This window comes from Carettochelys insculpta, chromosome 5 (genome assembly GCF_033958435.1).
Source record: "Carettochelys insculpta isolate YL-2023 chromosome 5, ASM3395843v1, whole genome shotgun sequence".
NCBI classification, from domain to species: Eukaryota; Metazoa; Chordata; order Testudines; family Carettochelyidae; genus Carettochelys; species Carettochelys insculpta.
In genome coordinates, this window is record NC_134141.1 from 87,591,780 (window position 1) to 87,615,449 (window position 23,670).

Consider the following 23,670-nt stretch of genomic DNA (forward strand, 5'->3'; position numbering starts at 1 on the left):
ATAAAAATATTCCATTTATTCACATTATTCTGCTCCCCATTTTTTCATTGATTAGAACTTTGACAACAGAACAAAAACATAGATAGTAAAGTCCTGACCCTGCAGATGTCAACAAAAAGCTCCCACGGACTTCAGCACAGCCAGGACATCACCCAAGTATTAAATTTCACTGGGCACAATTTAAACACTAGAATAAAATGACAGTGTATCTTTGGTCTTAAATGTGAAATAGAACCACCCATTTGCATTGCTGTGGTCTAAGCCTACAGCTACCCTTACCACGGAAGATCAACTGCTTACGTTCGTTTTTCCTGGGTGCTGGTTCGCATACAGGGTCAACACTGACCCCAGAACTCCTGGAAAACCAGTAGGATTAAGGAAGGTCGACAGGAGCAGGGCTCCCACCTACTTTCTGCCATGAAGACAGACACCAAAATCAACAACTGAAAAGTTTATGATAGGTACACAACTGACATACCTAAAATTATGTCTCAGCCGTTGACCTTCCGTATGAGTACATACACAGCCTTAGGCATATCAGATAAGTTATAGTATTCAATTACAGTATCTCTTCCATCCCATGGAAGCTCAGGGGTTTACAATTTGACACTGATATTCTGCACTAGATCAAAATTTAACGGGTTCCCAACCCAGAGGTATGTTATTTTAAACTATAGTTTAGCCTTTACTTTGAGAGATGTGTACAAATATAAAATGTCACAGTAAACGCTAGCAATAAAGAGGTGTGTCGTCTAGTGGTATATGCCCAGAGCAAGAAACTAGGAATGCCTGACCTGTAATCATGAGTATGGAATTGTATTGTGTCACAGGAAAACTAATTATCCTCTCTACCTTCCTTTCTGAAATAGGGACACCCTATTTGACACCCAGTCATCTATCTCCTAAATAAATAATAAGGGCAAATGTTTAACAACTATTCTGAAGATGCAAATTATGTTGTAAATGTTCAGCAATATTAACAGGAAAGATGCTGCTCCCCATAAACATCAAATGGTGGAGTGGCCCTACAAGGGAAAAAAGAGTGGGATGTGGGTGGTCACAGGAATGGTGAAAAACAGAGGTGCTAAAACAATTTGTATACTGGGGTTGCTGAGAGCAACAGAACCAAACTGTAAATCCTTAACACGATGGCAACCTCTTCAAACCAGCACTGCCAACACTTCTAGTTCCAGCATCTATGGTGAAAAATGGTGCAAACTAAGATGCTGGGAACAGATATCACAATGCCTTGCAATAAATGATAAATCATTTGGATTTGTGGTAGTCTGGTAAGTGTAAGACAACATAGGCAAGATGACAAGCATTTGGTGCATTTTACTTTTCCAAACAAACAAATATTTTGGGAAACCCAGAGAATGGAACTGGGCTCCTTCCTCACCCCATGCCCTATTCTGGACCATTTCTCCATTTCACAGTCACCTCAAGCAGTTGCTTACACTGAAATAATTATTTTTGTTCACATTTTGGTTCTTTGAAAGGTGAATGCCAGGTATGAATCTGTCAGAGATTAAGTGTGTTTGTCCTAGTCAAATCACACAGATTGTCTATCTGTACTGTACACAAAACTGCTATTGAGTGACTACACTAATAAAAGATTGGCCCCCCAGCTTCAGAGTTCCCTCTAATTTTTCCATCCGTCTGCAGAATAACGTTATGTGCATCACCAATAGAAACATGATGCTCACTGAGAGTGGCTGGGGGTGCTCTGATGATCAGCTGGGAAGCACCTGAATCTCTCTTGGATGGCTGCCCAAGCACTCAGCTTACAGGGAACACTGGCTCCCCTCCCCCTTTTATTGGTTGCAAAACTGTCAGATCATCAGGAACAGAATATGCAGAAATCAGCCTTGTTCTATAATGACTCACAAAATCTTATTTCACCCACACAATAAGTAAAAATTGTGGCCTAAAAGTGTTCCCTTATCACAATGAATTCTTTTGGTATTCAGGTAGATATAGTATATAATGTTATAGCCATCCCAGTGCAATTTATTATGAATTAATGTCCATATATGACATTAATGTCCATATGACCAAAAATGAAGTGGGTTCTCCTTCATAAGGCACTACATGAGCATTCTACTCCTACCTGCCACCTATCCCTACAGAGCAGAGCTAACCCCTAGTATGCAACCATTTACTGCGTCAATTAATAGTGTAATGCATGAGGTAATGCCTTTTTTTCAAATAGCAAAGGAGACTAATATAAATTATGATTAAGTTTGCCCAGAGCAAGTAAGAGCCTGAAGAAAAGTCACAAATGGTTTTACAACTCTGAATTTCTGGATTTCTGCCTTTTAAGAATGTTTTTTCTTCTAAATAAATTGGCCATTTACAGTTTTATTGTGCCTTTGAAGATTTAGTTTATGGTAAGCTCAGGATTTTAAATGAAGGTGAAAGTTTCTTCAATATAAATAAAACCCAACAATTAACAGGATTTTTTGAGATACATGCCCTATTCTTTAGAGCCATTTAATAAAACCAAATTTCAATTTGATTCTTTAAGAAGAGGATAAAGTAACTCTCTTCAACTATTCTACAAGATTTAAGGAATCAGTTAGGCAACGATCACATCACACATACCAGTCGACCACTGATACACAATTTTAGCTACGCCAACTGCGTAGCTAAAAATCAAACTATCAGCGGTCGACTGCTATGGCTGTCAACACGGAAGAAGGTTGATAGGAGCGTTTCTCCTGCCAACCTTGCTTAATTCTTGCCACTCACCAGGAGTTCTGGGGTCGACTTTAATCCCAGAAAGTGATGTTTCATGCATGTGTGAAACAAAACCTGAGCAGTTCAATCTTCTGCAGCAATATGGATGTAGGCAAAGATTAAAAGATAACACAGAGGTCATGTCTACACTTGCCAAAAACTTCGAAATGGCCATGCAAATGGCCATTTCAAAGTTTACTAATGAAGTGCTGAAATACATAGTCAGCGCCTCATTAGCATGCAGGCGGCTGTGGCACTTCAAAATTGACGCGGCTCGCCGCCGCACGGCTCATCCAGACGGGCTCCTTTTCGAAAGGACCCCAGCTACTTCGAAGTGCCACGGCTGCCTGCATGCTAATGAAGCACTGAATATGTATTTCAGCGCTTCATTAGTAAACTTTGAAATGGCCATTTGCATGGCCATTTCGAAGTTTTTGGCTAGTGTAGACATAGCCAGAGTGTATTAACTGATTTTGATTAACAACTCTGAATTAAAGAGTACATGTTCTTTCTTCATGTCATTTAATTCTGATTCTCAATAAAAATACCTACAGTGGGATATAAAATTTCAGAGCTTCTTGAAGACAGGTCATCTAGGGAAGTCTCTGTGGAAAGGAACGTGTTTGATTTAGCAATTAGGGGAATTTAGACTCAAATACAGTTGCTTTTTAATTCAGCTGAATCACCAAAACTCAATGAAATGCCATAAAGCTGTTTAAAAGAAAAACAGATCTTCACAATGAGAGAGCTGATGTCACCCTCCCAGCTGCCAAATCATCAACAATTGGGAAAATATTTTTAAAGGGATGCTGCAAAATTATATAAAACAAATGTATAAGATTTTCTGCAATTTCCTTTCACAGCACGTAAGTGCTATTAATCCAAAGTACCTTGAAAGGTATCTTCTGCATCTTGTTTGGTGTCTCAATAATATTTACATTACAAAGGAATATGTACTAATTTAAATTTATTTAAATATAATATTGCTCCTGTTTGCAAGTTTGTTGAATTATTAAAAATAGTTCAAATGAATTTGCAAATGTAACTGTTCTAACTGGAAAAATGGAAGAATTAGATATTTTGTTTTAATATTCTGCTTTTTGTGCTTGGAAGGACATGGGACTGCTCTGTACTAATTTCTGAATACGGTATTGTGACCTAATTATTTTTTTACTATATGACTACACTGCTTTAAATCAAGAAACTGGAAGGAGACAAATTGGAAAACAAAACAACAGCTCATGATAAGACATCCATCACAAACACCTGGAGGTCATTACCAAGAAAACTGGCCTGGAGGATGCCGAACTGACTTCCCAGTGGAGCTCAACAAACTAGTTTGGGCAGCAGGATGCAAGTCCAGGAAATGGAGACAAAGGGTCCACAGCTGAATAAAATTTAATTATCTCTGAAGGCAAGGCAGCGAAGTTGTTTGGCAGAGAAAGCACAGGAAGGTATGCCTAGAGTCTCTGCCAAATGATGGTGAGCCTCTAAGTAAAACAGGCTTGCATACAGACTATGTACATTTTTAAAATATTGTTCTCTAATGTTCTGCTTTATTCCTACAGTTAATATTCTTAAATCAAAGTCTTATTCAATAATTTCTAGCCACTGTGTTTACCAATGGTTTTAAGGTCCCCAAGGGAAGAAGACCAGATGACAAACCAATTTAGACCTGCTGGAGTATTCACAGTGGATCCATAACATATCGTAGACTTAGGCCCAGTCTGTATGTTGAAGAATCTCATGATATCATTCCAGGAGACAGAGACATAAAGCTTGTCACCGGTGGGGCTGGAGAGGGGGAGAGAGAGAGAGAGAGTATGTGTGTGTGTGAGTGAGAGAGAGAGAGTGGCTGGGTGTATGTGCGCTCTCACAGAGTCAACACAAGGGTAGGCACTGTAATCCTGACAGCTGTCAATATTTTCAATCTTTATTTTAGTTTTTCTGTAAGCAAGTGAGTCATAAGTGTATCAATAACGTCTTAGGTGCACATATTTACTAAAAAACAACCTATTATGTTGGGATAAAGAACGGAAAAGAGAGAGCAAAGCTCAGAGACAGTTTTCCTATTTCAGCCAAGTCACAAAATGCAGAATCAAAAAAGTGCAAAATATGTGAACCTCATGAGTGGCATTTTCTGGGGTATATAATACTGTTTTTTATAAACAGACAGACATACACACCTACAACCTATTAAAGAAAAATCTATATTAAAATGAACACACACATTACACGTTTCAACACTCAAAAATCAGGAAATACCAATATTAAGAAAGCATATGTAACCTTAATGCTAACTCTGGCATGTGCATGCCATTACAAAACAGTACTTTTTAAAATTACATCATCACGCTTCTCTAATAAATTACGTAGAAAAACGTGTAGGACATATAGCATTCTTTCCAAACAGATGCTATTCTTGATGTGCCAGAAAATACTGGTCCCATGAAAAGTGAAATATTCCAGAGACCAGTGTGATGTATGATCACTGAACAATTACACTGGCTTTTCAACTTATACGAAGTTCACAGGAGGATTTCCAGATTTCCAGGCACACAGTTTTTGACCGGAATAACCGGTTGAAAAGAGACCTTGGTGGCTCTGGTCAGCCCTCCTGACTGGACCATAAAAGTCTGGTTGGCAGACCAGTCCTAGGGCAAAACGCAGCCCACGGGCCGGATCTGACTTGCCAAACCTTTGGATGCAGCCCCAACAATACTCTGGGCTGCCAATGTCCTGTGGCCCAGCAGGATCTTTGGATGGACTCCCTGCCTGCCACCCCTGCATATGCCACTCAAAGAGGCTGGCCGCTGTGGCCATGTGCGTCTCTGCATGGCGTGTGTCCCTGAGGAGGTCTCTGTGCGCTAACCCTGCCAACAGCACAATCTCACATCTCCCATTGGGCAGAACCCAACCAATGAGAGCTGCCTGGGTCGTGCTTGTGGCACAAGCAGCATGCAAAGGGCCTCCCCGCAAATTGTTCACAGCGCAGAGACATACAGGGGCCCAGCAGCCGGGTGCTTTGAGCACCATGTGTGGGGTGTAGAGGGAAGGGAGCCTGCCTGAGGGTGCTGTTGGACAGCAGCTGCCTAGGGTAAGTGCCTCCTGGTCAGAAACTACACCTGGAACCATATCCTCTCCCACTCCCCAACTCCCTGTCCCAGGTCCCAACCCAACCCTGCTGCACCTTCACCACAGGTCACAACCCCCTCCCAGACCCTGCATGTCCTTCTACACCTCTCCTCCAGGTCAGAATCCTCTCCTGCACCCTCACCACCTCCCAGACCCAGCACCCCGTCCTGGACCCCACACCCTCCTCTGTACTCCAATCCCTACCCCAAGCTCCCTCCTGCACCTGTCCTACATCCCAGACCCAGGACCTCCTCCATTAATATCACAGAATAGTGTAGCCCTTCACGACTTACCAAATTCTTGAAGTGGCCCCTCATCAAAATTATTGTTCCTCCTTGGACTAGTCCCTACCTGTTCTGGCTCCACACTGCCCCCTGGACGTGGTCAGCAGATCCAACTCCAAGGAAGAGGTGTCAGAGGCCTCCACACATGGCTCCCAGCCAGTAAACTAGCTCTGCACTCCCACTGGCCACAAACCGCAGCCAATGGAAGCTGGAGAGGTGAAGCCCGAGGGCAAGAGCAGTAAAAGGAGCCTCCTAAGCCTCATCCCTGTCACCTGCTTCCAGGATGCAGTGCAGAGCCAGGTCAGTGAGTGAGCATGTCTTAGCCCCACTGACCAGGAGTGACCCAAGGTAAGCCTGCACCCCAACCCTGATGCCCTGACCCTGAGCTCCCCAGTTCTCTCCAAATGCCTCATCCCGCACCTCAGAGCCAGATCCTCGTCCCCTACACGTCAATCCTCTCTCACAATCCACAGCCCCCTCCCACCCTCTGAATCCCTCTGCCCCATCTCCCAGCCCGGAGCCCTTCCACACCCTGAACCCCTCCTTTCTGGCTCAAACCCAGAGTCCATGCTCCCAGTTAGTGCCCCAATCCCCTCTTGCATCCCAATCCCCTGCCTCAGACCTGTGAAAGTGTGACAGGGCTGGGGAGAGCAAGCCACCAAGGGAGGGGAAAATGCAGTGAGCAAGGCCTTGGAGAAGGGGTGTGGCTAGAGAAAATGAAAAAGAAAGGAAGCTTACTGAGACACAGGCTGACGTGCACAAATACATTTATGCTTATTAACTAAGTCATATGACAAAACATTTTTATAGTTTTTGTGACTAGAGGAGATTATAACTACATTACCACTATCAAAACTAGAATATTAATAAGATGATGAGCTTATCTTGCAAAGCACAGAGCCCCTTCAATCTGCTGTTAAGTTACGAAAGGTTATAGGCTTTCAGCACCATGCAAAACATTAGACCAAAGGCTGAAATATCAATGAATGTGCTCTGTTGCGTCAGACAAAAAACGTTTCTCGTGCATTAGCTGAAGAAATAATGATCTGAAGCAGAAAGATTTTGATACCTAACATGCACCTGAGAAAATACGTATAACACTTACAAATACTGATAAGAGCTAGCAGCCATATAGCTACTTTTTCCAACACCTTTCAGATAATTAAAATTGAAGTTATGCAAAAAGCTGAAGGGTTACATATTTAAGGCCTGGTCCTGTCTTTTGCTGTACACAGGTACTTGGGGCTACATGGCCAAATGAGGGCCATGAGCTGACTTGCCGGGGTGACAGGAGTTGGATGGGGAGGGGAGGGGAGATGGGGAAACCGTCCGTAATAAATAATGACATCTGGGTAAGTATTTATTTACTTTGATTTCTTTTAAATGTGCCCAAAGCACAGGAGAGGTATGTGTACATACACATACATTTTAAATTGGTTCAGTAGCCATTTTAACGGTTATTCACATTTTACCAACTAATACAATGGCCCTCCCTAATTTACCACCACAGAAAGATCCTGAAAAAACTGAGTAATCCTTGCAGTACACGCTGAACTTCAGCAGACTCAGGCCATATTGAACCAATGTGGGAAGCAAGTTCCTGAGCCTACGGCTCCACATAGAAAGCTTCCTGACTCCAGCCCCCCTTCAGGTTTAAACATGTTATCGTGCGCACCTCAGCAGAGCTCAAGTATTGCAGTACCACAGATAGAGAGAGGCAGTTTCCAAAGTGCATCTCTATAACAACATATCTGGGTGTAACAGCCTACAAGGGACTGCCTGCCGGGCTGTAACAGCCCTCAGAGCCTTCTATAGAGCAAAACCAGCATGGCCAAACCCGAGTCTGACCAGTGTGTATGCTATCATCACAGCAGGCAGCAGTGACTGGCCAAGATGAGATCATGCACTCTTGCTTCAAACAGAACCAATACCGAGCCAAATGTGAACTGTGGCAGCCTATCCTAAATCATTCCCTCCAGCGACTACAGGACTTGTGCCAGGCTCATTGGTCACATGCCACTCTCCCCACTGCACTGGCTTCCCTCAGTCAGTGTTTAGCTCTCATTGTATTTCTGTATATCTTAATTGAACTAACACAAGAACTTCAAAATATCCGGAGGAAACATGGTCCACTGAAAATCTCCATGAACAAACCATGGTTAGTAAAGGCTGAATTATAAAACTGTGCCTTTAGAGAGCAGCATGACTTGTTAACAATGGCTTCAACTCTTGTTAGAATGGCACAAAAGCAGTCACGAGACTTGGAGTGTCAGCCTTTTCCAAACAAAAGTTTTCCATTTGCAAGCTCAATAATACCATCTTATCACAGGACAGGACAGGACATGCAAATGTTAGGCGATATCTGCCAGTCTGAGGCATGTCATTTTATCTTAATCCCACGTCTTGTAATATATTATTCTTTGTATGAGAATACTTCAGAATGCTGGGAAAGGAAGAGCAGTCTGGCAATGCTTTAGTGTGTACTTAACAGTGCACTATAGTTGTGATTATTGAAACTTCACTAGCAGCGATTTATTTATAGCAGATTTCTGTCTCCTTCTGTGATTTGGTCTCTTTTCCGTCGGGTTTTATGAGAAGCACATTTCTAGCAGATTTACCCAGTGTTGCTCCCGTACTTACCTCAGTTAAGGGTTTGGGGTTTTATTGGAAAGTAAATGGAAAATGTACATGTGTTATTTGACTGTATTTTTCACAAATTTAGTGTTATTTTCATTAAGTTAATTTTTATTTCAGATTTCTTTGAAAAAGTAATTGTTAAAATTTATCCACTTCATTTTTAGCAATTTTTTTAAAATGGAAATTCCATCCAGTGTATTTTTTTCTTCATCCCTATAAACTCATTTACTAAATTTTAACGAAACAGGGCTATAGCCCATTTGGTTTCCAATAACATTTTCTTTTACTGTTCCAACTTAAGCATTGACTTAGCTGTGCCGAAACAGAGCATTACTCCATATTTCTCCATTTTCTCTGTTTTCAGTAAGGTTTATTGCAGAGGTCGAAAACCTGCAGCTTCAGAGCCGCATGTGGCTCTTTAAGGAGTCACTTGGGGCTCTGAGAGCTCCTGTCGCTGACTTCGCTTGGAGCTCTGGAGGCTGCCACTGCTTAAATAATGCCCACAGTTAAAATGGAATTTAGTTTTGTTGTTTAAGTGGAGGAGGCAGCATTTGGAGCCACTGAGCAGTCAGCTGTGGCAGGAGAAAAGCCAACAGGGCAGGGAGCCCCGAAAGAGGAAGCCCGCAGGGCAGGAAGCCGCCCACACACTCCATGTGGGGGAAGTAAGCTTGCAGGAGAGCTGTGGGGAGGGGCGGCTGAGCCTGTCCGTGCTGGAGCTGTGCAGCTGCACTGAGGAGGGGGTGGGGGGGAGCAGCGGGAGGAGGTGGCAGCCATGGAAGAGCAGCAGCAACACGTGGAGATCATCAGCTGAGACAGGTAAATCCTGGGGATGGGGGGGGTGGTTTGGGGCTGAAGGGGTTAAACCTGGGGATGCGGGGGGGTCAGGTTTGCGAGATGGGGGTATAGCTTGGGGATAGAGGGACAGATTTGGGGGTTGAGGCAGGTAAATCCTGGAGATGGGGGTAACAACATACTAACTGATACAAATCAGTGTGTTTGCACACTGTTCTTAAAACAGGAGTGATAAAAGTGCAGTTTGACATTATTTATTAAGGACTCGCTCATATTCACATGCATTGCAGCTCCTGAAGCATTAACTAACTGAATTTGAAAAAATGGCTCGTCTCGCTATTCAGGTTGCAGATCCCTGGTTTATTGAGAAGCAATCCTATTCCAGATTCATGCTATTTTGCTGGCTCATCTTGGTTCAGTCTCCTTCAACATTCACTCAGTTATGTCATTTTTGAGGAATGTACTTGATTTGGTGATTTTGGCTCTTTTTTGTTTAGTTTTATGAGACACAATCCCATTCCAGACACACCCTGTTTTCTTGGCACAACAAAACCCTCACGCTGCTTTAAGTTATAAGAAGAAGCTGAGCACTGTACTGAATTTGGTGGTCTTACTCTTACTGTTTAGGAGGAGTTCTTTAACAGACAGACAAATTCTCTAAAATATACAGGAGATGAAAGGAAATATTTAGATACCTTTCTCCACCTACAAAATGGTAATGTTACTAGAGGGGAAAAAGCATCCATTATGCAGATAAACTGTGTGTCTAAAATATGACTAGCAACAAATTGCATACTTACATGGGGAAGTGTCCACAAACATAGGGTCTATATTATGAAGCAGCTCCTTTCTGGGAGAAGGGCTTCCTTCACTAGAACAGAGATCACAGGGAAACATTAATTTCCTTTCTAGAGTCTACTAGAAATCTTCATGTCTATTTTAATACTTCCTTTTGTCACACGTGCAGGAAACAATTGTGTCCATTAACTTGTATGAACTTTAAATTTGAAAGTCACCTGATACACCTAGGCCATGTCTACATGGCCGTTTAGCTCAGCGCTGTGCTAATGACAGGTCATGACATTGCAAATGCAGAGGACCATTAGCATAGCCGCATGTGATTTTACTGTTGTCAGGGGGCCTGGTGACAGAAGAGGACTTAGCCAGCAGAGGCACGTCCACACAGCCTCTGTACTGCCGGCATGACCCCGATGACAATAAAATCCCGTGCAGCTATGTTAATTAGCCACGTGAGTTTGCAAATGATCCTCCATTTGCAATTTTGTGACCTGTCATTAGCACAGCGCTGCCAGCAGCAGCGCTGTGCTAATCGGCCATGTAGATGTGGTCCTACTGATTTTTGCCCAATCCTACAACTCCACATGCATGTGAACAGTCCCAATGAAATCAGTGGGGGCTATCTATGGAGGCAGGACTGGAGCTCTCCATATCAAGCAACCATTACGTGAATGCAACCAACATTCCTTATAAGGTCCATACCTACAAAAACAAGCACGCAAGCCAGTTAGAAGTCATCTGTTTTCATTATGGGAATTAAAATAAAAACATTCTTCACACCACAACATGATCTGCTCATGAACTTCAAAGGCAAACATTCAGATGGCATCTAGATTATTTTATATAACGCAACAGCATATAAGACAAGTAAAGACAATCTTTGACCTGAAACATTTACCATCTAGAACACAAACAAAGGTAAGATAACACACACTGGAAATTTTAAGATGTTAAAACTATATTAATTTTTATCTTGGGAGGAAATATTTTATAATTCAGTAACAATAACCTAATTATGGAATGAGTATTTCCCCACCTCATATTATCTTTGGAAGCCAAACATTCTGAGTAAAAGAGAAATTATAAATTACTAGTGGAACTGCTTCAGAGAGTAAGGAGTACAGGTTGAACCTCTCTAATCTGGCACCCTTGGGACTTGACTGGTGCTGAACAAGAGAATTTGCCAGACTATAGTGGCAATATTGATACTGTCTAGCAGCATTACCAACACTTCTACTTCTTCCTGGGCTTATAGAAGAAATTTAGGGATAAATTACAGCTAAATAACAGCACAGAACACTAAGAGCCAGGACTGATGGCTGTAAATAAACGTTATGGAACTGCAGGAAACTTGGCCATACCCATGATAAGAAATTGTGCAGCTAACTAACATCATCCCAAAATACGTGTGTTGCCAGATGAGTGAGTGCTGGACTAGAGGTGTTCAACCTGTATATAACAAACCAACCAGCTTTGGTTAATACACAACCAAAGTTCAATGTTACAAATTCAGTGTGCAAAAACTACCGTACAAAAAAGTTTCCCCCCACAATGTATTAAAAATGCTAGGGTTTTAATTTCTCATTAGCAACACGAGTTGCACTCCTGACTAAGGAAATGCCTCAGCCTTATGTAAAATGTTTGCATTTTAGGAGTTTCATTAGATTTTGAACCGAACAACAGATTCTGGCCAACAATACTCTTCTCCATCTGTTCCTGGCAAAAAGAGTGAGACCTCTCCTGTCAGGCGTAGCCTTTATTACTGTTATTCACATCATTCTCACCTTGAAACTGAATTAATTTGAATATGTTCTACATATTGCAACAACTGGAAGGCTATATAGAAACAGCAATTAGGCTAGACTGAAGCTCTTAAATGCCCACCTGTTTTAACGATGTGTCAAACAGAGGGAGAGTCTGTTCAGCCAGTGCGTCTTAATATGTACCAGCTGCCAGTACAGGGTAGAGTTTAAGGTGTTGGGGTTTACCTATAAAGCTCTGAGTATTTTAGGACCTTATAGTCCGAGAGTCTGCTTTCCTTCCTACAGAAAGCTCCACTGCTAAAATAAATAAGTGCTTGAGCTAGACAGACTCCGGCTGAAAAGGTAGGAGACTGCTTACAGGGCATTTTCTAGAAAGATTTTCCACTCACCTTTTTGGCCCAACAGAGCTTGACATTTTTATTATTCCAGCCACACAACAAAAGCCCTTGTTTTACCTTTTGGCTATTTGGGAAGGGGGTCAGTTGATGGACTCTAGAGATGCAAATCCAGAAGGGACCCTTAGAGCATTTAGTATTACCTCCTGTATGCACCCAGTAATTATGGTGGGTCATTTTGCACTATCTCCCATTTTTCAACATACTTTTTAAAAGATGGACACCAGGACTGTACTCCAGTATCAGTTTCAGCACTGCTGTATGCATTGTTAATATCACCTCCTTCCTCTGATTCACTACTCCCCATTTGTACATCTGTGGATTGCATTAGCCCTCTATCTCATCGCATCACAATGGGAATGCTTGTTAAGCTGACTCGCCATTATGACCCCTAAATCATTTTCATAGTCATTGTTCTCCAGGATATAATGCCCCATGATATAGATATAACATGTATTCCTTCTTGCTTGACATATAAAAAACTTTTCATTTAGCTGTATTAAAACACATTCTATTTGAATTGGCACAGGTTACCAAGCAATCTGGATCGTGTTGTGTGACTGGCCTGCCTTCATTATTAAATAGTACTCCCTATTAATCTATGAGTCATCTGCAAATTTTATAAACAATGACTTCAAATGTACATTCGGACTATTGATGAAAATGTTTAACAATACTGCGTCATGAACCTATGCTTCCCAAATCCCAACAGAAATACCAATGCTCAGTTATCATTTCCCACTTACAACTACTTTTTTAGAGATCAGTTAACCAGTTCTTAATCTATTTAACCTATGGTCTATTGTTTCACAAAATGCTAATTTTTATAATTAGAATATCTTGTAGTACTAAGTCAACAGCCTCATAAAAATCTGATTATATTCCATCTACTTTTATTAGCCAAATGAATAATCTCAACAAAGAATGAAAGCAGGTTTATTTGACAAGATCTATTTTTCCTAAAATCAGGGTAATTTATTTTATATATACATATACATACACACACACACACACACACATCAGGACTTTATTACTAATATTTAATTCTTTATTAACTGAATTTAGTGTCAGCATTTCCATTATTTTGCCCAGAGCTAACATCAGGCGACCTGGCCAATAGTTACCTGGGTCATCCTATTTCTACCCCCACCCCTCAGCCCGCCCCCCCCCCCACGTTTTTTTAAAAATATTAGCACTCTTCCCATTTTCTGGAATTTCCCTGGTATTCAAGAGATGACATTAAAAACAAACACCATGGGGTCAGAGATCTCTGACCTGAATTCTTTTAGGAGTTTTGATGACCTGTTGATTTAAAAACGTTATCCTTATAGATATTGTCTGACATATTGCTAAGTTACTAGCGGGCTGAGAAGATAATTTTTCATGATACAAGTACATCATCCTGGTATGATCCAAATACAAAATTATTTATTGAACACATCTGCCCCCTCTAAATCATTAACAATTTTACCAACACTATCTAGAAACTACACCAGAGATGGGCTGGATCCAGCTCATGATTGACAGGAGCCTCAGACATACTCCCAAGCCTGCCTCCATGGCCCCCCCGTGGCTCAAAGTGGCTGGCTGTGAGGGATATGCGCCTCTCTGAGTGCCACTGTGAGCTGGGGGGAAGGGAAGCTTTGCGCACTGCCCATCCCCAGCACAATCTGCAGCTCCCATTTGCTGACCACTTTTCCTTGTTGATGCAGACCCACAAGCTGTCGGGGAGGGTGCAGAGGGTCTGGAGAGTGGCAAAGATACAGGAGCAAGAGCACACCACAAGGAGCCAGTTGTCCAAGTGGGGAAAGAAGGAATATCTCAGGTTGTGCCTGCAGGCTGCCACGCCCATGAAGACATGGAGGCCAGTGGCGATCCATAGAAGAAGACACAAAAATTGGTAAGTATTGTAAGGAATAAGTGTTCTTTCAAAAACGAGGTTTATTTTCAAAAGAGCCCCATCTACACTGCATTTTTTCTTTCAAAATAATCTCTTCTGAAAAGAGATTATGCAAATGAAGCATGAGATATGTAAACCAGCACTTCATTTGCATTTCTGATTTCCCTCATTTGCATTCTTCTTTTAAAAGAGGAATGCAAGTGTAGACACAGCTTTACTGAATACAAAAGACTGCAAAGATGTGAAGATTCATTTAAGATTCTCCAAAATTCCTCACATGCAGACCCATAAACGGAAAAGCTTACAGTAAGAAGGCTTTTTTGGGGGGATTATTATAGAATGTTCCATCACAGGTTCAGTTTTATGTTCTTAATGCAGGCTGTCTTCAAAGGGAAAGAGAAGTTACTCACCTGTAGTAACGATGGTTCTTCAAGATGTGTCCCCGTGGGCGCTCCACAATAGGTGTCGGGCTCGCCCGGCGCCGCAGATCCGAAATCTTCCAGCAGTTTCTCCTGGATCATGCATGCGCCGGCGCGCACCGCCCCCCTGCGCACCCCAGGCCGCGTGCAAGATCCGGTCCCCGCCAGTTCCTTGACCAACCGCCTCGGATGCTCCTGAAAAACACTAGACAGAGATCCGAAGCGGGGAGGATGGGGGGGTGGTGGAGCACCCACGGGGACACATCTCGAAGAACCATCATTACTACAGGTGAGTAACTTCTCTTTCTTCTTCGAGTGGTCCCCGTGGGTGCTCCACAATAGGTGACTACCCAGCAGTAACCCAAGTAAGGAGGTGGGTAATCGGTTTATGTGCAGCTTGCCCCCGAGAAGACTGCTGTCGACAGACGGGTATCCTCTTAGAATACCCAAGGCAGGGCATAATGCTTGGCGAAGGTGTCATAGGATGACCAGGTCGCCGCTCTACAGATGTCTGTTAACGCGATGCCCTTGAAGAAGGCTGTTGACGACGACGACGCCCTCGTGGAGTGAGCCCTGGGCGGGGCCAGCAAAGGAGTCTTTCAAAGTTCGAAGCACATTGTTACACAGGGCACAATGTGCTTTGAGATTCTCCGGGAAGAGAGACCTTCTCCTTTTGACCCAGGAGCGAGAGAAACTAGAAGCCTGTCCATTTTCCAGAAGGACTTGGTTCTGTCTGTGTGGAAGGCCAATGCCCTCCTCACATTTAGGAGATGCAGGCGTGCCTCCTTGACGGAGCTGTGAGGCTTCGGGTAAAACGAGAGTAAAACTATTGGCTCATTAAGACTGGACTCCGGAGAGACTTTTTAGAACAAAGGCTGGGTGCAGCCTTAAGGTTACCACCTCCTTTGAGAATACTGTGCAGTGCGGCGTTGCCATCACTGCCGCGAGCTCACTCACCCTGCTGGCTGACATAGTTGCAAGGAGGAAGGTTGTTTTTATCGTAAGGAGACGTATGGCAACTGTGGCTAATGGTTCAAAAGGTAGACCCGATAGCGTGCTGAGCACCAAGTCCAAATTCCACGATGGTGGAAGCGGTTTCCGAGGGGGTACAGGTTTACCAGCCCCTTCAAGAACCTGGTAACGATAGGATGGTCGAATACCATGGGCCCTTCCTCTGTATGCCGAAAAGGCTGATACAGCGGCAAGGTGGACCTTAGTGAGAATAGAGAAAGCCCGCCTCTCTTGAGGTCCAATAAGTATTCTAATATTACAGGTATAGGAACGTCAAGGGGAGCTAACTGCTTGGCAGAACACCAGGCTGTAAATCGAGTCAATTTCTGCTTGTAAGTCCTCCTGGTGGAGGTCCTTCGGCTACATTCCAGGACTACTTGTGCTCCCTCCGTACATGTGCTCTTTAAGGAGCTGAGCCATGGATTAGCCATGCTTGTAGGTGCAGACCTTAAGGGTGCGGGTGCACTATGGACCCTTGAGCCCGCGGGAGTAAGTCCGGCGCCACCGGTAGAGGGAGCGGTGGGCGGTCCGACATGCGCAGAAGCAAGGGAAACCATTGCTGCCGATCCCAAGCGGGACTATGAGTATTGTGCGAGCTGTCTCCCTTCCGACTTTGTGCAAGACCTTGCAGATAAGCACTGCGGGGGAAACGTGTAAAGGAGGGAGCCCTTCCATGAAAAACATGAAAGCGTCCCCCAGGGACCCCCACCCCACTCCTGCTCTGGAGCAGTGCTGGGGACACTTTTTTTTGTTGTTGTTGTTGTACTGGGTGGCAAACATATCCATCTGGGGAAACCCCCATGTACGAAAAATGTGCTGTAGCAGATCGGAGCGGATCTGCCATTCGTGCGTGATTGCAAAGTGCCTGCTCAGCAGGTCTGCATTCACGTTGTGCGCGCCCAGCAAGTACGAGGCTTTCAACGTTATGTTGTTGGCAATGCACCGATTCCACAATCGGAGTGCTTCCGCACATAGGGCACGGGATCTTGCTCCTTCTTATCGATTGATGTAGACCATAGTGGAGGTATTGTCGGTATTGAATCCCAACTACTTTGCCATACAGGTAATCTTGAAAATGTTTGCAGGCATTGAACACTGCTCTGAGCTCCAGTATGGATATGTGCAGTGTCTGTTCCGCAGGGAACCATAGCCCTTGCGTTACCTTGTCGCCGATGTGCGCTCCCCATCCCACGTGGGAGGCGTCGGTAGTAAGGAAAGTAGAAATTTGTGGTTGGTGAAAAGGCACCCCCACTAGCAGATTCTCGGGGTTTTCCCACCACGCCAGGGATCTGCGCACCTCTGTTGTGGGCGACACCACCCTGTGGACAGTGTGGGATGCCAGTTTGTAAACGCTCGCCAGCCAATGCTATGGGCTTGACATGTGCAACCTGGCATTCTGTACCACAAACATCGCTGTCGCCATATGGCCCAGCAGCTGTAGGCACGGTAAGATTGGCACCGTGGGGCTGCATGTAATAACTTGCACCAGCAAACTGATTGCGCAGAAGTGGGCGTTGGGTAGGTACACCCTTGCTGTGATAGAGGTTATGCGTGCCCCTATGAACTCTATATGTTGTGTGGGTTCGGACTTCGACTTGCAAGGTTGATGACTAGGCCCAGCGAAGAAACGTGTCCGCTGTGACACGTATCATGCGTGAGACCTCTGCCTTCGAGGTCCCTTTTAGCAGGCAGTCACCCAGATATGGGAAAAATAAACACCCCCTGTCTGTGCAGGTAGGCTGACACCACTGCCAGGGTTTTGGTAAGACTCTGGGGGCCGAGGAGAAGCCAAACGGAAGAACCCTGTGCTGGAAGCGCTCCTGGCTGACCGTGAAGCGGAGGAAGCATCTGTGTGCTGGGTGGATTGTTATATGAAAGTAAGCATCTCGTAAGTCGAGTGCTGCAACCCAGTCTCCATCGTCCAGTGCCATGAGTATCAAGGCAACTGTGATCATCTGAAACCGTTGCTTGCGCAAGTAACGGTTGAGGCCCCGAAGATCTAAGATGGGCCTCCGGTGTCCCGTTTTCTTCTCCGATAGGAAGTAGCGTGAATAAAAACCTTCCCCTGGAATTATTCCGGCACTCTTTCCACCGCACTTGTGAACATAAGATGGGTCACCTTCTGCTTGAGCCTCGCCTCGTGGCAGCGCCCCTGAGGTGAGGCCTGGTGGGAGGCTTCGTCGGTGGAAGCAACTGGGAGGGGATCGCGTAACCGTGACTATGATCTCCAGCGCCCATATGTCTGCAGTGATCTTTTGCCATTGGGAGTGGAACGGTCTGAGGCGATGATGGAACATGAGATGATAGTGGCATTGAGCGAGGGTATTGATAGTGCAGCCCCCGACATACCCATCAAACTTGTTGCCTTTGAGGCCTGACCCGAGGGCGTACGGCTTTGTTGAGAACGTCGCCTAGGGGTTCTGTACTGTTGCCGCTATTGATAGCGCCCGTGGCCGTAGCCCCGTTGAAATAGAGCACGCTGTGGTTGTAAGCGTAGCGTCTTTGCTGAGGATAAAATTTTTCCCTCCTGTATGGGGGAGTACAAATGCCCGAGCTTCTAAGTGTAGCTCTTGAGTCCTTACTGGAGTGAGGGACCGAGTCGGTTGAGTCTGCAAAACAGCTTTTGTGTATCAAAGGGAAGGTCCACGATCTTCGCCTGTAGGTCCCTCGAGATACCCGACGTCTAGGGCCAGGATTCTCTATGCATGACCACTGCTGTAGCCGTTGAGCATGCCGCTGTGTCCGCCACGTCCAGGACAATCTGGACTCCCATCTGCGATGCTGCGTAGCCCTCTTGAACAATCGCCTTTAACACTGGCTTTTTGTCTTCCGGGAGTGAATCCTTGAGGGGAGTAAGCCCGGAGTAATTATCAAAATTATGGTTTGCTAGGTGTGCCCATAATTTGCCACTCTCAGTAGCAGGATAGGAGAGGAATATACCTTCCTGCCAAATAGCTCTAGCTTCTTAGCATCTTTGTCTGATCCCCCGATTTGCACTGAAAAGCCTTTGACCTCTGCTGGGACGACCCGACCACCAAAGAATTTGTTGTGGGTGACTGAAGAGGAACTTCATGCCCTCTGCCGGGACGAAGTATTTCTTATCCGCTCTCTTGTTTGTAGGCGGAACAGAGGCTGGAGTCTGCCATATAGTAATGGCTGACTCCAGAATGGCTTCGTCCAGCGGAATAGCAATTTTGGATGAAGCCGGGGGTCTCAGATTTTCCAGGAGTTCGTGATGTTTCTCCTGCACCTCTGCCATTTAAATGTCATGTGTGAAAGCCACCCTTTAAAACAGCTCCTGAAACTGTTTAAGGTCATCCCGGGGAGAGATATCCCCGGGGGCCATGGCCTCGTCTGGGGAGGATGAGGAGGAACCCCTAAGGTTCACCCCTCGAACCCTCGGGTTCCCGCGGGTGATGACACACTTGCTCACTGGAAGATTGTGAAGGAAAGTCTCGGGGTTCTAAATTTAACTCCCCTTGAGACAACTGTGTTTCCGTCCCCGATCAGGAGCGCCCACGAGGGTATTGAGCGGCCGGGGGTGGGGACCTGCCCCTGGGTGCAGGCCTGTGGTTTATCTGTGTCCAGCCTGATAGGGACGACCATGGCAAGGGTTCGGAGATGGAGACCTGAACCACTCACGGGGTGTGTACCCCCAATGTCTGGGAGAGCGAGACCTCCACGGCGACACTGATAGAGGTGAAACTGGCTTGTGACAATACTCCAGGGGGAGCCAATCCCAGAAAATGGTGAAGGTGGCCCAAGCCGTGGTGACATCGGTTGGAGGAACGGAGAAGGCGTTTTTTTTTTTTTGGTTTTTTTTTTTTTGGTTTTTTTTTTTGTTTAATAACCGAAAACCAACAAATTACACATGGAAAAAAAACACTAAGTAATCTGACTCTGGCCTTAGCCTGAGCGGATTCCGTCTGCAGCCGATGGCGGTTGAGAAGGAACTGGCGGAGACTGGATCGTGCACGTGGCCAGGGGCGCACAGGGGGGCGGCGCGTGCCAGCACATGCGCGATCCAGGAGAAACTGCTGGAAGATTTCCAATCTGCGGCGCCGGGCGAGCCCGACACCTATTGTGGAGCACCCACGGGGACCACTCGAAGAAGAATTTGCAGATTTGGGGCAGATTCTCTGATAAAAAAACTGACATACCTCTGTAAAAATCCAAGGAGCTGTGCTAGTTTACACCAACCCAGGGTATGGCCCCATATTTTTAACCCTGGGCTATTTTTAAAGCTGAGTGAAAGGTTATTGTTGTTTGCTGCATATGAATGCACATTGATTATAGGAACTTTAACAGAACAGTGTTTTGTTTAAACTAGGCAAAAAGTAGCCTTGGGAAAAAGTCCAAGGTCTTCCAAAGTAAATTTGTTTGTCTTGTTTTTGGTAATGACCCCTGGTGCCACTAAGGATGTTTTTGTGCTTTTTTAATGTCTTGCCACATATTGTATTTTTTTGAATCATATTTCCTCACACTTCCGTACATTAGAAAAAATATGAGATTCTTGACTGAAGACATTTTCTTCATCTTCCTTTTGTATTACAGTGCAATTAGTTGTGAAAATCATTTCTGAACAAATATTTAGTCTGTGGGATCATACATAACCTTTTGTATTTAAGAATGTAATTTTAAATTATTTTCTGCCCTATGTTACAAGCAGTTGCAGACAAAGTCTACAGATTAAGAAAAATTATTTTTGATTAACTGCTATTACAGAATATATATTCATGTTCCAACATACTACTTATTATCACCCATGACTTGTAACATAGTAACTGGTCAAAGTTTAAATTTCCAAATTTCCCTAAATAATTTTTAAAAGATTCTAGCTATTTTACATCTATTATAGGCCACTAAGCAATAAAAATCAACAGATTTGAACTTTCTGTTGGAGGCTATTAAAATCCTTTTGGTCTGATACCCAACAGTCAACTGATCTATTAAGCTTCAATCTTGAAATGTGATCCATTCGTTCAGGAAAAGGTGGAATTAAACATTTTTATCATAGGTCACAATTCACAGAATCTATGTTAATTTCTCCTATAAAGAGCCATATTGAGAATGAGACCTCCAATCTGGCAAAATTAAAGTAATCTGGGGTCATACCAGGGCTCATTAGGTCCAGGGAGCCACCATGTGAACTGATAAACTGAGGTGGGTTCAGGTCCCGGTAATATGCAAACGACACAGCCTACACTACATGTGCCCGTAACACCAAGGTAACACAAACTTTGGAGAAGATCAGCTGAGGAATGAGGAACAGCTGACCCGAGCAAGGGAGAAGCACTAGTAATGATGGGCAGAAGAAAGTTCTTTCACGAGGTTGCAACCACAGTGCAATCTCCTTTAGTTGAAGACACACACACACACACACACACACACACACAGATGAGCCTTTCAGTTTGTAGTTGAGGAACCCTCCTAGATTCCTTGTTGGATGTTGGACACTCACACAAGCAGCATTTGCATTCACAGCAGCATTTGCATTAACACACACTTTCTACTACCTCTGGCTCGGTAGCAGATTCATCCTGTCTCGGTAGACAATGATCTGGCCTCAATGACACACAGCTTTTACACCTTCTGTGTGGAGTGCAGCAATGCAGTATACTTGGGCATGAACCCAGCAGCCCTTGGAATGCTCCAGCGAGTACAGAGCGTTGCACCACATCTCATGACGAATACAGGGTACTGTGATTACATCAGATCTAGTCCTGCATTTTCTTCACTGGTTGTTCATAGAATATGTATCTAGCCAGTTGCTAGGATTTGGCTCTTAGCCTCAAAATCCTTAATGGCCTGGGGCCAGCACAATGAAAATATTTCCTGAAGCTCCAGAATCAAACCAGTTATAGACAATAGAATCCTTCTGAGTCACTGAAACCTTCAACCATAAGGCTAAAGTTTACTTGTGCACAAAACCCCACCAAAAACCAAAACGCTACATGGCACATACAATTTTCCTCTGAGGAGAGGGAAAGAGAGAGAACCACATGTGACTGATGTAGTCACATCGCTTAATGCTACTGGAACACACTCAGAAACCAGACTTATGATTCAGTTTAAGAATCTATAACAAATAGAATAAGATCAGTTGCATTAGATTTTCACCCCAAAAAAGACAATAAAGATGAGCAAGTGTGCCCCAAGTGCCAATATCAATCTCAAATGTAATTCAAGGACCTTGTCTTTAGGGGCAAAAGGGATGCATTTATCAATCATGTTATGTCTAGAATGCTAGCTTAGCACCACCACAGTGAAAATTAAAACGTGTCAATGTGTGTTAGCTGTCTGTATTATATCTTGGTGGTGGAGTGCATTAAAGTTGCTAAATGTGGGACGTAAGGAGATGTTACAAAAAAAAAAAAAGGAGCTCAGCTTTAGTTTTAACCATCTCAAGTTGTTGGGGAGTCATTTATATAGTTTCTATCTTATAATTTCTGTTGTTGAAATACAGTACCCACACAGTGTCCCCCTAATATCGACAGGCTTTTACCAAAATTACTAGTTGAATCTAAAAGTTTAATCATTATAAACAATAACTAATATACAAAACTTAAGATGCAGTGTTTGGTCTGTAGGAATTAAAAGGTTCAGCCTCTGATTTAATTTTAGTAGCAGTTTACTTTGTTATGTGGCTAGCATCTTGAATGATCCTTACATGAATCCAAACTATATTTAAATACCACTGAAACATAAAATCAGACCATTAGAAATGGAACGGACCTTGAGAGATCATCAAGTCCTCATGGCAGGTCCAGGCACCATCTAGATTGCCCCTAATAGCTGTTTGTATGACCTGCTCTTAAAAATCTTCCACAAGTTCCTCAGAAAATTTATTCCAGTGGTTAACCACCCTGACAGGAAGTTTTTCTTAATGTCCAACCTAAACCTTCCTTGCTGAAATTTAAGCCCATTGCTTCTTGTCCTATCATTAGTGGTCAAGGAGAACAGTTTTTCTCCCTCCTCCTCCTTGTAACAACCTCTTAGGTACTTGAAAGCTGTTATCATGTCCCCTCTCAGCTGTCTCTTTTCCAGTCTACCAAACCTAATTATTTCACTCTTCCATCATACGTCATGTTTTCTACACCTTTAATCATTTTTGTTGCTCTTCTCTGGACTTTCTCCAATTTGTCCACATCTTTCTTGAAATGTGGCACCCAGAACTGGACACAGTACTCCACGTGAGGCTTATTCAGAGCAGAGGAGAGCGGAATGATTGCTTTTTGTATCATCCTTAAAACACTCCTGTTAACCCCAGAATGATCTTTGCATTTCTTTCAACAGTGTCAGACTGATCCCTAGATCGCTGTCTGCAGTACTCCTTCTTAGACAGTCACTTCTCATTTTGTACGTGTGAAACTGACTGTTCCTTCCTAAGCGCGGCACTTTGCATTTGTCCTTATTGAATTTCATCCTATTTACCTCAGACCATTTCTCCAGTTTGACCAGATCATTCTGAATTATAATCCTATCCTCCACAGCACTTGCAACCCCTCCCAACTTGGTATCATCTGCAAACTTTTTAAGTATATTCTCTACGCCATTATCTAAATTGTTGATGAAGATATTGAACAAAACTGGTCCCAAAACTGATCCCTGCAGAACCCCACTGGTTATATCCCTCTCAGCTTGGCTGTGAAGCACTGATAACTAGTTGGATAACCATTCCTAGAGAGTAGTTATGCATCCATCTTATAGTAGCATTGTCTAGATTTTAGTTCATTACCTTATTTATAAGAAGGTTATGCAAGGTTGTATCAAATGCTTTACTGAACTCTAGGTAGA

At 43.8% G+C, this 23,670-nt stretch overlaps 1 protein-coding gene across 2 annotated transcripts in view; it reads right to left on the reverse strand.

The window, feature by feature from the left end:
* ARSB (arylsulfatase B) overlaps nucleotides 1-23,670 on the reverse strand; it is a 102,792-nt gene that overhangs the window by 30,301 nt on the left and 48,821 nt on the right. Inside the window, exons 6-7 of one of the 2 annotated variants that reach the window (XM_074995458.1) lie at nucleotides 10,388-10,458; nucleotides 4,270-4,533 (exon numbers count right to left, since the gene is read on the reverse strand). In XM_074995458.1, coding sequence (XP_074851559.1) covers nucleotides 4,484-4,533; nucleotides 10,388-10,458 — 121 coding nt within the window. In that variant the 3' untranslated portion in view covers nucleotides 4,270-4,483. Of the gene's footprint in view, nucleotides 1-4,269; nucleotides 4,534-10,387; nucleotides 10,459-23,670 lie in introns of those variants that run through there. The other variant, XM_074995457.1, reaches the window with a different exon arrangement.